This window comes from Anthonomus grandis, chromosome 3 (genome assembly GCF_022605725.1).
Source record: "Anthonomus grandis grandis chromosome 3, icAntGran1.3, whole genome shotgun sequence".
Taxonomy (NCBI): Eukaryota; Metazoa; Arthropoda; class Insecta; order Coleoptera; family Curculionidae; genus Anthonomus; species Anthonomus grandis.
Window position 1 is genome coordinate 21,819,667 of NC_065548.1, and position 17,713 is coordinate 21,837,379.

A 17,713-nucleotide genomic window follows, 5' to 3' on the forward strand; every position below is an offset into this window, starting at 1 on the left:
GGTCTTTATTCCTTAAATTCCCATTGATCAGTTTGAAGGGTTTTAAGGATTAAAATGTATAGCTTTAAAGAATTTCAGCTGAGAGTGGTCTGTTTTTCAGGTTCAAGTAGCTCTTAGTTAAAAATAGCGTGGATTGTTCTACTGTGGCGAAAGTCGTCTTCTGCTTCTACACTTTATTTCCAGATTTAACTAGTATAAAGCAGTAATAAATAATATTGGGAAGGGGTTTAAGAAAAAAAAAAGAAAATACAGTTTAACCACTATGGGAAGTCGTGTGAATAGTAATTTTTGTACCATCTAATAATTGATGCATGTAGTATTCTAATATTGGCTTAAGCCGGGATTAAAAAAAAATAAGACAAATATAAATATAAATATAAATATTATATTATTAGGTATTATGTACATCACTTATTATATTTTTTTTAATGTTGAGACATATACACTTAAATATTTACAATGGTAAAAAACTAATGTAAAAATAAGCTTTTCCTATTAAATCCCTTTTTTAACATTTACTATTTATATCTAATAAACATTTAATATGTAAATTTAAATCTTCACCTATTATGGCATGTAGACTTGTCATCAGATTAGAATAGAAAAATACTATGCTTATAATAATTGTTCTATATCGGTATTAAATATTTAAGGGGTTTTGAAAGCTAAAACGTTCTTCAATCTTTCGGAATAAATAATTTAAACTTTTTAACTTATTTCTTAAAATATAATGATGAATCATCTGCAAATCCTGTACTAGGTAAATGAGCTGCAACACCTCCACCATTAAGGTCTTTCCACAGTGAAAGATCTACTACAGGTAAAGCCTCACAAGGTACAACGGCATTTCTAAAAAGAATTAAAAATAGTTCATAAAAACAATTAATAATATAATTAATATATGAACTTACGTGTGAGAAATTCTTTCAAAACCTCTTGGTTGCATGGCCCTAACGTTTGCGGTATTATCGCACATTATTCTGGAAATCGACGCCTTTCGAAGCTCATTAAGTTGCGGCAGGGTAAAACCGATTTCACCGGAATTTTCATACCAGAATCGATCGCCAACTCTAGTCCTGAAGAACTGCTCGGTTAAAATGCAAAGGAATGTTGGTCCCGCTAATGTTCCCGGTACAATAGCTTCCAGAGATCCACCTACTGTGAGATCTACATCATCTGGATGCTCGTAAAGTGATGCTAACCTTTCTACATTCTGGAAAATAGAGCATTACGTTGAACGTAACCAATGTTCTTTATGTTAGGGATGATCAATTGATTATAAGGCCGAACTCACGTATAATAAACAGAATACCACGTTGACACTATTTTCATTTTGAGCAACTTTTTTTCTTGCATATTAGTCAAAATTAAGTAATACTAAAATAATGGATCCGCTATCCAGATTTTACTGAAACATATTTCTGGAATATTGTTCTAACATCTAGGTGGTCTTGCAATTATATTTCAAGGTTAAATGATGCCACTGGTCCGTAAGAAAGCAGCGAGGATTCATATATACAGGACAAATAGATAACAGTGAAAAGACCCAATCTAATTTGTGCATTAACATTTTGGTGGCCAAAAGTTAAAGATATTGGACTTATATAAGCTCTAGATAATTAATTGTATATCAGAAGTGACTGGCTTCAAATTTGGGATATCATTTTCTGGACCGATAAACAAGCCTTAACAGCAGCCTCTGAACAATTACATTTCAAAGTGGTATAACTTACAAAATATGAGTAAACCACATTAAAGCAAATCATACTCTAGATGATGAGTTTGCAGCCTGCGTTCTAGCTAATCAAGTTATTAAAAACATGTAAAGATTCCGAATTATAAGTCTAATGAGCCATTTTTAGAAATTCTTTCTGAGAATATTGGATTCGACCCTCTATAAAAAATGCCAAGAAGCTAGCGGCAGCAGTCAGTTTGGGGTTAAAAATGGTTTTGAAAAAAGAGAAGGAATATTCAATACACTTGGTACAAGCCTTGGTACAAAATGAATCAGGATCAAAGAATGGATGTTTTCGTGTCCTTTATCGATTATGAGAAGGCAATCTTTACTGGAACCACAAAGCAGATATTCAACAACTTGTCAACAACCGAGTAGCTCGATATAAAAAAGCGCGTAGGACAAGGTTGCGTTTCATCACCGATGTTGTTCAATCTTTACTCGGAAAGAGTGCTTTTTGAGTAGGTTTTAGATTGCCCTATAGCATTAAACTGTCTTATAGTATTGAACGGAAATCGTATCAACAATATCAGATATGAATATAATAGTGTTTTAATAATTGAAAATTAAAATAAAAAAACGAAGTTTATACTCGTGAGTGAGAATGATATTCCACAAATCAGCATTTAGGGAAATGAGAAGAATATTGAGCAAGTGACGTAATTTAGGAATCTGGGATATATGTTAAATCAAAATTGCAACCCAGAATAAGAGATTCGATGTAGAATAGAACAATCAAGAACGTTATTTCTTAAAATAAAAAAAAGGTCACAAATAAAAATCTAAACTTTAAATTCAAATTAAATCAAATTCCATAAGTCAATTGGAAGCGTTCGAGATGTGGTGAGAAGAATATTGATAATATCATCGGTCGACTATATAACAAATTAAGAAGTTCTTCGAAGAGAAGAAATATAAAATCCTGATCTTTTAGAAGTAACAAAATATAAAAAAATATTATATTTAGGACGTACGATTCCAGCGCCTTATTCTTCAAGGTATAGAGGGAGAAAAGAGGGAATAGGAAGAGGAAAGCTTTCGTGGTTGCGGAATATTAGACAATGGACGGGCATCAGCAGTTTTCAAGAACTTTAAAATGCTGCAATTGAGAGAAGCCTATACGACAAGTACCTACGCAAACATTTGTACGACACTCGAGAAAGAACAATCTTAGCTAAAAATGGGCCTAAAAGTGAATTTCTAGGACTAGAAACTTACTTAAGATGCCACTAATTAGTTAAACTTTGTAGGAATTAATAATCTGAACTTACATCTTTGGATATTACATCTGAGAAATCTTGGAAAGAATGAGCCTTTGGAAGTCCACAGAAGTGTCTGTAATCATTGTATGAAGCCAAACCATGATCTCTGTTTCTTTGGATACAAATTGCTTTTAAATCTTGACCGACTTGTTGACCAGGTTGCCTTAACCAGTTTTGCGTAATCTAAAAATATTAATTTATGTAATAAAATATATTTTAAGAATGTTGTACTGAATCCTACTTCTCTGGTATGGTAAAAATCAGCAGCCAACTCTGGTTGGGTTCCCAATCCTCGTGTGAGTTCATCAAATGAGTTACCTTGTTCCAAGATGGCTGGTCTATTGAACCAGTCACTAATTCTGATATTGCCGTAGCTGTTCCTATGTTCACTTACTAAACTATAATCGAACATAATTATTAATTATTAAATATTAATGTATAACTAAGGTAAACTTACTCTAACTGTCCAGCGATAAGTGTATGGAAAAACCTAAAAGCAGCGGTTGCATGCTCGTTCAAAATAGTAGGATTAACACTTGGATCATAATCATTCACGTAATCTTTGGTCTTATACAAAATTCTATTCTTCAGAGAATTTTCTGTACCGATAAAGATAGGTAACCATTCATAGTAAGAAATATGTTGATGTTGAGCAATGTTGATCTTCCTAGCTTCTTGGAAGGTAGTCTCATCATCCCAGTGAGGGTTTAGTTTTTGTAAAGTATCAGCAATTCTATTGTGTTCTCTTAGAAGTAAAGTTTGTAGTAAAGTTAATTGAGGGTTTTGGTTAACTCTTACGTCACCTAGACATAGACGAAAATATTAAGTAGTTTAGAAATTTTATTTTTTTTGCCTACCAGCAGCATAGCAAGGCTCATTAGGATCCAGAAGAGTACAAACACCTGAAGCATTTTGGTTTCTGGGTAGCCACTCTTGGTTATTTCTCTGCTCTGAGATGAGTCTACCACCTTGAAAAGCACGGACTTGCTGGTTGACTTGATCGCTGTTGCCATAGACGATGGAAAGGTCCAAATAGTGATTTACTGCAGTAAGCTAAAAGACAAATAATAAATTACAATTATTATAAACTCTCTGTAGTCATATTTTTAGAAAGTTTTAGGTAAAATATCTTTATAAAGTAGATTTTTAGATTTCTTTAGAAATTTACATAGTTATAGTTAGTAAAAAATTGCTGAATGAAGTCAGCTTTGCTTTAGAAGAACGCCATCAAGGAAAAATTATTGAAAAGTCGCAGTTTTCATTGATTTTATTAATTTTCTGGATAAATAATAAAAAGATAAATATTAATTGATTGAGCATGAACTACCATAGTATAGAGCCTTTGCTGTTAATACTGCTGCTGTTACTACAGCTCATAAGTTTTTATCCTCTGTTGTATTACTTTTAATTAGAGATGTTAATGTTTTTTTGGTAATAAATATATATCTTTTCTATTAGCTGTTGGATATTAGATCTGGGAATGTGCTATTTTCTTAATAAGTGAGGGATAATGAATACTTATACAAGTTATACAGATGATATGAGAGGTAGACCTGATAAGGTGCGTAGTGATCCATCGTAATATATTTTTATTCTATACGAGTGTTTCCTCAGTTAGTCACTATTTAACATTCTATTTTCAATTAGTTTTACTTTAATAAGTTTATACTATAAATTACCTAAAACAGATTTGATGGTTTCTTTTTATGGAATATGTATTTTACAGAATACAATATTCTGTCAAATATTCTAAAAGTAATTATTAACACTTTTTTCCTCCACGTTATTATTAAAAAATAAGCTGGCTTTATTTAAAAATGTAAATCGTGAAAAGTATATTGGTAGTAGGTCTAAATTAAATACAGATAAATATTTGTTTGTAACCACTTTACACGAATATGATATTTAACGTTGTAGGGTGTGCTACGACAATTATGTAATTTTATGTATATGTAGCATCTAGTTAAGAAAGGTTAGTAACAGTATAGTATTACTGTTAAAGTAAATAATTATTTTGATATGTTGGAAGTGACAGTAGTTTTCAATTATATGTTTAGATAATTTACTATACATTTTGAGTTCTTTATTTTATTTTACTAATAAAAAAATATATATTCGTGCATATGCTCGCCCCACGTGAGATGGCATAATGGTAGAGCTTTAGAAATTGTGGGAAAGGGTATTGCGTTATTAGAGAGATAATTTTAAAAATAAAAAAGACAAGATAAACAAACTATTCCTATTGAAACACATCTACCATATTCTCCGAACCTCCTGATCTAAGAGAACAACTAATAGACGCCTTAACGCAAACGCCTTAACGCAAACTCCAAACCATCTTTGTTTTTAATTAAAATACCTAATTTTTTATACCTGTTCAGCTGGTTGATGATCTCCAATACATCTTCTATCCTTATCAGTAATAGTCCTTACAAAATTCATACATCTAGTATTTTGTTGAGAATAAACGGGATCATCAATAGGTACTACAATTGGGAAGCAATGATCAGGACTATTGGCAAGTTCTAATAGCTGACCATCAGGGGAACAACAACGAGTAGAATGGGGCTCTATAAAAAAACGAGTTAACGATATTCAAATATATAAATAAAATAATACTTACGAGTTTGGGTACTACCAACAATCATACTCATATCGTGAGTAATAATTTGTCCATACTGCATAGCATTTAGAGTCCAGATAGGGTCTTCAATAGGTACATCTGGGTATACAGTGACAGAGACAGTTCTTGCACTAGGAAGGGCATTTCCACTTTTAGCAGCGGTGGGAGTACTGATTCCTAAAGAATTAATAAGACTCTTTAAGTAATATATAAACTAATCATGAAAATGAATCATTGATCTAAAATCGGCTCACCATCTCCATACTTAGCGGGTAACAATCTGTTGTATGTGGTCTGCGGAATTCCCAAACCTGGATTTCTTAAATTATTGCAAGATCCATCGTAGGAACGGTATCTTGTTTTTGGGCAAAAAGCTGGAGGTTGTCCGCAGCCTAAGGTAGCTGGATCCTGGACGGCTTGAGGCTGAGGTACTGGATTGTAACTCTGACTAAATTGAAAACTATAAACATTATAATTAATAAGTAGTTTAACAGTTATAGTTTTTCTAATTTTTACCCAGAACCACCTCCAAAACCTCCAGAATATCCTCCATTAAACTGAATGGGTGCTGCTACTTGAGGTTGGGTACTGAATCCCGGTGAAGATGAAATGGGTATCGAGTTTCTACCAGGGGCTTGGTTATACAGGTGGTTATCTATAATGGTACCTCCATAGATAGTACCAGATCCCTGAGGACTTGGACTTATTCTTTGCAAAAACAAGTCCTGATGGTACGATTGTGGTTTTGCGTAGGTTACGGTAGCCAAGAACACCAGCGACAGGATTTTCTGCAGGGTCATTTTTCAAATGAATCTGTAAGGCAAATATTTAACATAAATAAGATGATTAGGCACTTACATATTTTCACGGTTCAGTTCTTTTACGCCTCGTCATTCATGTAAATCCAACAATCTCTTCAATAAAAAACTCATTGTGGGATGCATATCAAGTTGCAATTTTATCTAACGTCATATTTTATTTATTTAAGTATTGGTATTATTGATCGAGTTAATTATGTATGTAATTGGAACAGACATGTGGTGAGGTCTGAGAGGAAAATATACACAAGAATACTTGTGATGTCACAATGGCTACAAACCATTGTATAGAAAAATAATTAAGACATATATTTTTTTATTTTATGTAATTTTTTGTAACCGTTTTTTTTAAACCTTGAAAACTAAATACCTATATATAATTTAGCATTATAGCGCCATATTTATGCCATTTCGCTAATTAAATAGCGCATTTTACAGCATTTTTTAGCGCAGACATTACCATATTCCAATTAAAGATATAGTATATATTTTAATAAATTATATAGAAACTTTTTCTAATTGCTTTTATATTTGATGTTTTCCTTCTCTATTATTTTGAATATTCTTTATACAATAGCCACAACATTAATTTGTCAGAACCCTGACACAGTTAAAAAAAAACAATTATTGAAATTATTTGAAACGGATGCTGGTGGTATCTTTGTAGTTCGGTCACGAATACAGAGTGTTACGTCAGCGTTGCATTCTAAAAATCATTTATAAATTCCCCTATTAGCCGAATTGGTTTCAAAACTTTCCGTATATAGAGGTAGCTGTTACAGATTATATAAAATTAGTCCGGTGGCTGAAACAATGCTGGAGTCATTAAATTGGTTATTTCTCAGGTTTTTGTTTGGTGATAAATAATCGTTATTATTTGTATTTAAATTATGACAGTTGGAAGATTTGGGTTATCATTTATTTTGTAAGTGATGATTCAATTGCTTTATGAATTATGAAAGATTTGTTTATATAACTTTATTTGTGTTCACTTACATAACTTCGGTAATATAATTATTTTTACAAATTTCCTAATAAAGGCAGATCTTGTTATAAAATTACAAGCTATCAATAAAGTGTGTTATTAATTAAAAAAATTAAACAGATAGAAAATGGACCTGTCATTAAACCTTAAAAAAATAATTTCCCATTCTACTGTACGTATATCCACGAGATAAAATCAATTATTTATTAGGTAATTGATGGACAATAACCATTCCTTATTATCTTTAAAGTCGTCCTATATTATTTGGAAATATCTGAAATACTTGGAAAGATCTGGATGTGCTTTAGGTTTACAATCCAGAATCTTTATAATTAACTTACAATTTTAAAACAAGATAGGATATTTAAAAATATTAAGATCTTTTAAGAAAAATTATCAAATAATCATATATTGTCAAATGTAGATTTTTTTTCCTCGAAAACTTCTTATATATGACCTTGGTAAAATAAAAGAAATAATTGGAAATTGCCTTTAAGCATTTACAGTTTTGAAAAATATTAAAAAAAAATAAAATTTTTGTGCAGCAGTCATAATCACAATCAACTTATTCTTTCTAGGTTCAGGTGGTTATATAAAATATAAAAATATTACATTCGATCTCTCGCCTATTCTGAAAGATAATAGCATGAGTATGTGGCAAGAACAAGATCTTCAAACAAGACATCAAATAAAAAGTATTTCTCTCTTTTAAAACAATAATTTTTGGGATATTTGCATTTAAATTACTTGATGCAGGTTAAGACAGGCACGTAAAATACGTAACTATACAATTTCCAAACTATTAAAAAAAATTAATTACTTGCTTGTCTCAAGCTTAAGGTGTTTTTTTAAAAGAAAAGTCTGAAAAACTTACTGAACAGATGTGCATGAACTATTAACTATTACACAATTAAGGATGCTTCTAAAGATAATTTTCCTATTTCATGGCGCATTTATCATCTGGTGAGATATTATTAAGTCATCATTTTTTCTAATTTTTTCCTATCTACTAAACATTTTATTAGTCAGCTTATGTAATTTGAATTCTCTTTTATAGAGACACCAGCCTCAAAGGAGTAAAATCTAAACTAGATAAATGTAAGGTAAACGAATAACTTTTAAATTTTTTACATATAACCTACAACCTGATGAAAACGTTAATACAAAAATGTTAAATATTATATTTTGGTCTGGTGATCACCTAATGAGGCAGAAACATAAAATATGTCAGCCAATAACTAAAAAATAAAAAGAAATAAGATAATGCTGTATATTGTGGCCTTGTGTTTTATTAAAAAAAAACTTATTAAGACATATGTTTAACGTCAAAATAAAGCAGTTTGTATATTCATAATGAATTAGTAGAGTTGGAGCAGCCTGAAAATTCCATACACTATTTAGAATACTAGTTAATTAGAATCTAGTACCGTTTATTTAAACATTTTCATTATTTAGAACTACTATACACTATAGTATATTAAATTATAGCTTTTTTATAAATTTGTTGTTTATACATAAATACATTTTTTTATGGTTTCTCTTTATCTAATTTTTTTATATAGCTGTCACATATTTATATTTTCTGGTTCTGTTATGTAATTTAAATTCTCTTTTACAGGTACGAGTTTTAAAGGAGCCCAAGACTAGATGGATGTAAGGTGAACCTACATTAGTCTCTATAATTCTGTATATTATCTCCATTACTTATTATAACTACTTTTACAATATAAGGAGAAAATACCAATTTTAAAGGGCATATTAAATAAATTGTAGATAGGATTACATAAAGTACATCAACAATGATGTCGTTTGGGCTTCAAACGACAGCTTTAGGCGTAGATTAAAAGAAATAACAGAAATCTCACTTATTCCTAATATATTTTGAATATCTGTAAGAGGCGCATTAGCAAATCCTTATTTAAAATACATAGATAGATCCGAAGAACTTAGTACAAAGGTAAGCTATTATTTGTCCAGTAGAAGGACCATCTTCATTTAACTGCATATGTTCTGGAGGTTATCAACAGATTTCTTTATACCAGCCATAGGCCTTCTAAAGAGCTGAGATTGCGCCCAAATCTATTCAGAACAATTCTCATGAAGTATCTTGCACCTAATTCTGAGAGCAGACAATTTCCAGTAATAAAAACTATAATTTTGGATTTAAACGTTACTGGTTTCATAAGGATAAAATGGTTAAATGCGTTATGGAGGGATATAAAATCTGACATGCCTAATCAATCCCATTATTATCTAATATCCTTTATACCTCTAAATTTACAGGGATACATATATACATATTCTCCAAGAATCTTGTATGTATTAGTGACTCAAATCTACAGGGTGGGCAAATAAGTAAGGTAAATGGATGTATCTCAGAACCCATACATTTGGCAACAATGGAATTATTTTTGTTATTATAAAAATGACCATCAGTAAATTCTGAAAACTATTTTCAATTTCCTTGTTTCACCGCTAGAAAGCGCAACTAAAACTTAAATAAGATAAATGTTTTTTTTTCAAAAACTTATATGTATGTATCTATACTTTTGATTTTGATCATTTTGGTTCAAGGCTTATTGGCCTACAAACGATAGTAGGGCTGGGGAAATTTGAAAGTATAATCATTAAAATCGACGTAAATTCTAAGCCACTAATTCAAAATCTGTTTGCAAGATTAATGGTCGCACATTTAAAACAATGTCCTCTTTTAAATGCCCGATCTCACCACGACTTCTATAGTTCCTAATAAAAGAGGTAAAGGGCGCAATTTTTAATAATTCCAGTTTCTTTTCATTTTACTCCAAAAGTTCAAATTGAACGGTATATTTTTGACATCACATTTATCAAGTACATCAAATTTTCAAAAATACTGTGAAAACCGGACGATGACATCTTTGCTCGTTTTAAAGTTATTGCGAATTAAAGTTTTTTTTTACGCAATGAGTAACTTAGGTACCGCTATTCGGCCTTAGAATGTTTAATTAACATTAGTATAGCTATTTTCTCAAACTGCTGATGAGATACAGCTTGGTGTCATAATTATTAAATTAATACTTAAACTAAGGTATCACAGAATCAAGGGAAACTTACGTGGTTTTCTAAGCACAATTATTTATTAACGAATTTGTCTTTGTATTTAAATTATGATCCTTAACAGGATTTTAAATTCAGACATATAAGGTATTAAAGGAATTGATAGATGTTTAAACTATTTTCCATCATATTCCAAACAAGCTTCCAATCTTCTTTGGGTGGATAAAATTGGTGTTTCGATTTCAGCAGCTGATATTTGATAAATAACATCACGAATTCTGTTTTTCATATAATGTCTAGCTGTGGATGGAGTTTGGTAACCAATATCTTTTAAACGAGCCCATAAATAAAAGTGGAGGCATGTTAAATCAGGTGTCCTGGCCGGCCAAGGAAATAGACTTTGGATTTATGCCTTTTACAATAGTACCACAAAAATAGCAGTCCGAAACATTATCTCGAGGTTCTCTTCAAATCATGGGAACAGCAATATTACGTAATCTTTTTTTTCAATCAGTAAATTTGTTTACATATGTTGCACAACAAATATCTGGGGCCCAAGCCTTGTCTTAATGAGCCATCGCAAATCCGAAATACTCAAAATAATACTTCAAAATAAGTTCAATAAAATTTATCTTTTGTTTCTTAAAAGTTAGTTCCCCGCAAACGTAGCAAAATAAGTTAGGACAAATTAAATCCGGTTTTGTAGTTAGAATAGGTGACCGAAATAAAATTAACCATTAAAGTCCATGTAGCATAACCTTTGTTGACTACTGTAATTGGTTTCTGAGTTATAGTGGTTATAGTGATAATACTTGGAAAAAAACTGTACAGGTCTGGAAAAAAATACCATTTAAACAAGCAATGGCTTAAAAAGTGTTATCTGGACTCTACTCCATCGAAGACAACATTTTGTCAGTGGTATGCTGATTTCAAATATAGTCGTAGATATATCGTAGAGTCACATATTTAGTCATGGTGAACGCTCTAGACATCCACATGAGACTGTTACTCCCAAGAACATAAAAAAATGGCTTAAAACGGAGAATCGCAAAGTAAAATTGAGTAAGATGGCTGACATCCTAAGGATATCACGTGATCGTATTTATTCTATTTTGCATGAATATATACATATAAGAAAGGTTCCGTCCAAACTAAAACTGTTTAAAGTTACTCAAGCTAGATAAAAAAAAAACGTCGGTTTGAGACAATATATAAAAGACAGATCCACCAGTACCTGAATCAAAGAGGTTACCAAAGAGATGAGAGTGGAGAGCAGTCAATGAGAGCCGTCCGAAGCGACCAAAGACCTAAAAGTCGGTCGGAAAAGTTATGGCTTTCCTATTTTGGGATGCTCTCCAAATATTACTTGTTGACTACCTAAAAAAAGGAAAAAAACATGGATACGGATTATTATATGCCGTTAGTATGAGCGTTTGAATTCAAAAGTTGCAGCCAAATGGCCACCTATAAAAAGGAAAAAAAGTGCTGTTTCACCAAGACAATTCACTATGTACCGATGAAAACGATGGTGAAGTTAAATTAATTGAAATTTTAAATGCTTCGCCATGTACAATATTTTTCAGACTTGTTCCCTAGCGACTCACATTTTCCTAAAAAAGAAACATTTTCAAGTTTCTATCGAGTAATTCGTGAGAATGTAGTACTTTTAATGGTTTAAGGTGTGATTGATACGCAGCACCCCAAGCCATCTTATAATAGGTTTAAAGAGACTCTACATAATGGCTAACGTATTGTATTTTAACACCAACATCGTAAAAATTAGTGGGTTCACATTTGATTTAAAAATTATTTTTTGAGAGAACTTTTACGATAAGCTGCCATCTTATCGTTTGCTGAGTATTTAATTATTCTTCACAAAAAATAAAAATTACTTAGTTTTAAACTCTCATCATTATCATTATCTCATTCCCAAAGCATTCAACCTTATTATTAGTTAATTATTCATGAAGTTATAATTTATTATAATTATTAACTCATTAAGTAAATAATTTTTTAAACTTGTTATTAAAAAGAAACAGTTTATCTAGAGTATTGGCATTCACACTAAACTTCTTAAGATTTTGTAGATATTTGTCACTCTTACATAGAAATTCAATTATTCAGAGGTAAAAAATAAAAAAAGTAATTTGTCTTCTCGAAAATCAAAATGCTTAAACGTTCTTTGTTATTGAATTACACCGATCAATATGAAAACCAGCTGCCTTTACAATTTGATGATAAAGACTAATCTTAGACTAATTCTCACATATAATCTGCAAGATAAACAAGACATTAATAAACATCTCTTAAATTTTTATTTTGGTCTGGTGATCACTTAATGAGGGAGAAACATGAAAAATATCGCTCAAAGAAATATGATGTTGCTGTAGATCGTGTCTGCTTCCCTTATATTCTATTAAAAAAATTACTAATTAGGTTATTATTGTAATGTATGTTCAACATAAAAGCATAGCAGTTACCATATTCATAATGCAGTCATCATAGTTATTAGAGCTGGACCAGTTTAAACGTTTTTCTATTCCATATTACTCTTTGTTATATTGTAGTATTGTTCATTTCACATTTTTCATTATTTACGTATACCATTCTGCAGTATACTAAATTATCTTTTTTAAGTTTGTTTATAATACATAAATCGATTACCTCATTGTTTCTCTTTATATTGTTATTTATTAGAATTACAAGAAAATAACAATCAAAACCTTAATAATTAATTATGGCCTATTATGAGCGTGATTATTTCATTTCACTAAAGTTATGCTGTTTAGACAGGTAAAAACAAATTCGTGTTTACTATAATCGCAATAACGGCAAACTATGATCTCGTATTAGATATGCTGCAGGCTTTAATACCGATAAATCTCCTTTCCGGACTAGAGGTAACGTGAGTAAAGTAATACAATTTATTAATTGTGATATTTCATTACGAATCGTACGTCTTTAACCAGAGGATAATAAAATTGATAGATCTAATTAAAAATTGTTGTTTAGAAGCAACTTTAAAAAATTTTAAGTAACAAATGCAATAAATATTTAGTTAAACAATTATAATAGAAGTGGGTTAATTGCATTCGATTGGGTCAATTATAAAATGAGTCTAACTAAACCAAAATATTGGCAAAGTCTTTGGTATTGGCAATTTGTATATATAAATCTGACGTTCAATAATTTTTACCTCCCTGATTTTAATGATTGTAGCTTGTTTGTTAATGCAGAAATTATAATCTAACCTAAATAATCAAAAATGTGTAATAATAAAAAAAGGTTAACATGGATTTTAGACATTATTAGGCTAGTGAGATTAATCTTATGATGAGTCAAGATGGTGCTAGCCCTTGGAAGTTTAATCCTTTTAATCTGCATTATTTTAAAAAGCTTTTGTTGGCCAGAAATTCTTAAGAACTATAAATATATTTACTATAATATATTTTTCTAAGAATATATTATTGTCATTACAGGCAGTTGTAAATTATGAGGATTGAGTAATTTTTATATCTAGGAGTTTTAATATGTTAACTTCTTTTATACCGTTTTTAAAAAAGGTCCTATTTGAAATTGAATTAAAGCGTTATTCTAATAAAAAATAAAATATCAACTCTGATAAAAATATAATAAAAAATCAGAAATAAAACTATAATAAACAAACTTAACAACATAGCATTTTTTAAATAAAAGGCTCAAATAAACCGCCTTCTTTCGCTAAACAAAAACTTAACCTATCGTAAAAGCTATTTCGCACCTCCAAAAGAGTTTCAGGTAAAATGGAATTGGCTCCTTCGACAATTTTATTTCGCAACTTCTCTAAATTTGTTGGCCTACTAAATTCATGCTTGTAAATGGTCTGCTTAAGGTAACCCCACAGATAAAAGTCATTTGGAGACAAATGACTTTTATATTATTTGGAGATCTAGGAGGCTATTTAATATCGCCAGTCCCACTAATAAGGCGGTTAGGAAAAGTATTTGTTAAAAATTCTTTTACCCTAGCCACGTTACGAGCAGGACAGCCATCTTGCTGAAAATAAACCGATCCCAGGTCTACATCAGGTAGGATTTGACAGGAAGAACTTGGCAGGAAGAACTTGGTTTTGCAGCAACTCAAGGTACTTTTGGGCGATTAAAGTGCCATCAATAAAAAATGGCCCTATAACATTGTCTCCCAAAATACCTGCCCAAACATTCAATTCAAAGATACTGGGTACAAAACTTCTGTGCTCGTTTTCCTGAGACCCATAACGAACAATGGAAGGATTGTATTTGCCATGTAATGGAAAAGAAGATTCATCAGAAACCAAAATATTTTTTTAAAAATATTCGTTTTCATTTGCCTTTTCCATTATGGTTTCACAAAATTCCATTCTTTGCCACTGGTCTTCAGAAAATATTTCCTGAGTTTTTGAATACTTAAAACATTTGTACCCATATTTTTTTCAGATACGAGCAACAATTTTATTGCTCATTCCCAGTTCCTCTCCAACACTTCTAGTGGACCGTGTCGAATCAAGTTCTAGGGTACTGCAAACCATTTCTTCCCGCCGTTCTATATCCTGGACCACTTCAACAGGTGGCTCTTGACGTTTTGTGTGGCATTTTTTACAATCTTGAAGACAAAAAGATGTCTCAAAATTTGTAACCACATTTAAAACAATTTTTGCACAAGAAATCGGTTTATTCTCAAATGTCACTGAAAACAAATCTCTACATTGTACTACCGAATTGCCTCCATAAAACCATTTAATTAGTTGAACTCTTTCGGAAGGGGTATAAACAGCCATAGTGAAAAAACACGAAAATAACGCTCAAAAATTATTAATGCAACGTGCAGTAACACAGTAAAGTGAGGTCTGCTGATTCCCGATTCAAAAAATAAAAACGAAACTATTTTGGGTAATACGTAGCTCACAATAACATGATCTGCATAAAGTTTAATAGATTTCCCTAATAAAATATGCCGAAAATAGGCTCATAATAATATAATATCTAACAGGAAGAATACATTGCTGCGATGTTTTAAAGATAACCTTCGTATGCAATGCAATAAAAAAAGCAAAATTTATATATAATAACATCCTCTTTTACTTTTCTTATTGTACTTATAAAAGAGTGCTTAAAGTTTAAGGATTTTAGTGCATTTCAAGAAGAATAAAAGTAAAGTCCTAACAACAATTGTAACATTTTAGTTCCTAAAAAATTCTAATCTATTTTGAAACATTCAAGCATTGGAAAAACTTTCACCTAAGATGCTTTCGATTTTACTTGTTGAACTGGTGTTACAAAATTGGATAATTAAGCATTATTTTTTTATTGAAAATATATAAACCTTAAAATTCTAAATTTAAGGTATCAAAAACAAACAAAAATCATGACCTAGTGACCTACCGATTTGGTGTGATGCAAAAACAATAAATTCTTTATGACTTTAACTTGAACCGAAAACTACTTACTTTTTCATATAAATTTAGGGGTCCGATTTGATAGTAAGATTTTTTTATATCAAACTGGAACTCATTTATAAATATCTTTAAAAATTTTTGGATTCATTGTACACTGTACTTAAGAATTTCTATATTGATGCTGCTAAGTGGGTATTTAAGAGTTTTGTTCATTTTCCCATGTTATAATGGTTCAAAGAAAATGTTTGAAATATTTAAGTTCTCAGCAGTATGGAGTATATCACCCTCAGAGATATCCACATGCCAACTCTTAGAAAGCTTCAACTCCACATCAATTAAGAGCCGTAAAGTGATCTGGTACCTACTTTTAAAACTAAATTTTATTATACATCATTTATTTTTTCGCATTAATAATACTTTCTACCTATAGCAGATTCTCCATATAAATATTTTAAGATTTTCATCTGTATATGCAATGTGTGATAACTACAATGCTATATAAGAGTATATCGATCTATTTGCAGATTCTTTGTTCCATTTCAGAAAAAACATATGAATAAGTTGTTCTGGTTTATAGTTGCTAAATATTAAGAATTTATGAAACTAGATTTTCTCTCACATTTATTATTGTCCCAGGTCTTACAACAGACTACATGTGGAAATAAAATCACTCAGTCTAAAACAAGTTTTATGCCAAATCCACCAAATTTCACAACAAAATTCATTATATTTATATGACGAGTATCTTGCCTACAATTTTTTTTTGTAATGATTTTTATTTTTACCTATTGTTTAAAGGTTTATATTAAGGTAGTATTGGCACGAAATATATCTATTAAATGAAATTTTAATATTATTGTTAAGCTGTTGTCATTTCTTGAGTTATGTCGGTATGTATTGCCATTTTGTTTTTATTTTTTTTTACTGGCCTATGATTTTGTTCAAGCTTTTGAAATTTTATCACAGTAAAGAATTTCTCGGAATCTTTTACTGTGTCTTTTACTGTAACCAACTTTCATTAAGTTTAATATTTTATTTCATACATGGAAAAAATATAAAATGAGTTAATAAGTTAAAATGCTTCAAATATGGATAAAAATATCATTATTTTCTACTAATCACTCTTGCAATTGATTTTATCAAAAAACAGTTGAAAAATATGGTTTTATAAAATAGTTACAATACTTGTACATTTTTTTAGCTAAAGAGTAAATTTCTTAATTTATCATGATTGTTTCTTATGATGTTAATTAGTTCAATTTTTCCGATGTAATACTTTTTTATACCTTACACAATTTTCTGTATCATATAATATTTTAAATTCAAAAATGACTATATATTATTATAATTAAAATCTATTATACGTAAATACACTTATTGTACATACATAGCCCGATATCTCCAATACTTAACACGTATGTATCTCCAAAGCATAGCGCGAAAACTATAACAGCATAAACTAAATCCTATTCTGAAACTGTAAACAGTATTTAAATTTATTTACTAACTATATAATTTCATGTATTTTCGAACCCAAAATACTCTGTCTCAATAAGGCAGTTTTTAGCAGTTTTCTTCAAATGATTCGTATCTTACCGGCCTTAAAATAGAAACCGTAATATGTTTCAAAAATAGGCATAATGCATTTATTTTTCGCTTAATTGTCTGGCTTAACTCTACCTTCTACTAATAAAAATGCATCTATGCACGCACGGCAAACCGATTACTTTCAGTTCAATGTTAATGTTATAAACCAGATTGCACTTATTTCCGTTTTTTTTATTTCATTATTTATTTCGTAAGCACACACATGTTTACGTTACAGGTTTAACGACTTCGTG

The 17,713-nt window shown here is 30.4% G+C and overlaps 1 protein-coding gene across 1 annotated transcript in view; it reads right to left on the reverse strand.

Moving 5' to 3' along the window:
* Window positions 1-371: 371 nt before the first annotated feature.
* LOC126734156 (peroxidase-like) overlaps window positions 372-17,713 on the reverse strand; it is a 44,211-nt gene continuing 26,869 nt past the window's right edge. The window contains exons 2-11 of the mRNA XM_050437686.1: window positions 6,137-6,433; window positions 5,875-6,080; window positions 5,621-5,797; window positions 5,371-5,567; window positions 3,855-4,050; window positions 3,455-3,800; window positions 3,239-3,395; window positions 3,007-3,180; window positions 912-1,213; window positions 372-849 (exon numbers count right to left, since the gene is read on the reverse strand). Coding sequence (XP_050293643.1) covers window positions 714-849; window positions 912-1,213; window positions 3,007-3,180; window positions 3,239-3,395; window positions 3,455-3,800; window positions 3,855-4,050; window positions 5,371-5,567; window positions 5,621-5,797; window positions 5,875-6,080; window positions 6,137-6,420 — 2,175 coding nt within the window. The 5' untranslated portion in view covers window positions 6,421-6,433 and the 3' untranslated portion in view covers window positions 372-713. The remainder of the gene's footprint in view (window positions 850-911; window positions 1,214-3,006; window positions 3,181-3,238; window positions 3,396-3,454; window positions 3,801-3,854; window positions 4,051-5,370; window positions 5,568-5,620; window positions 5,798-5,874; window positions 6,081-6,136; window positions 6,434-17,713) is intronic.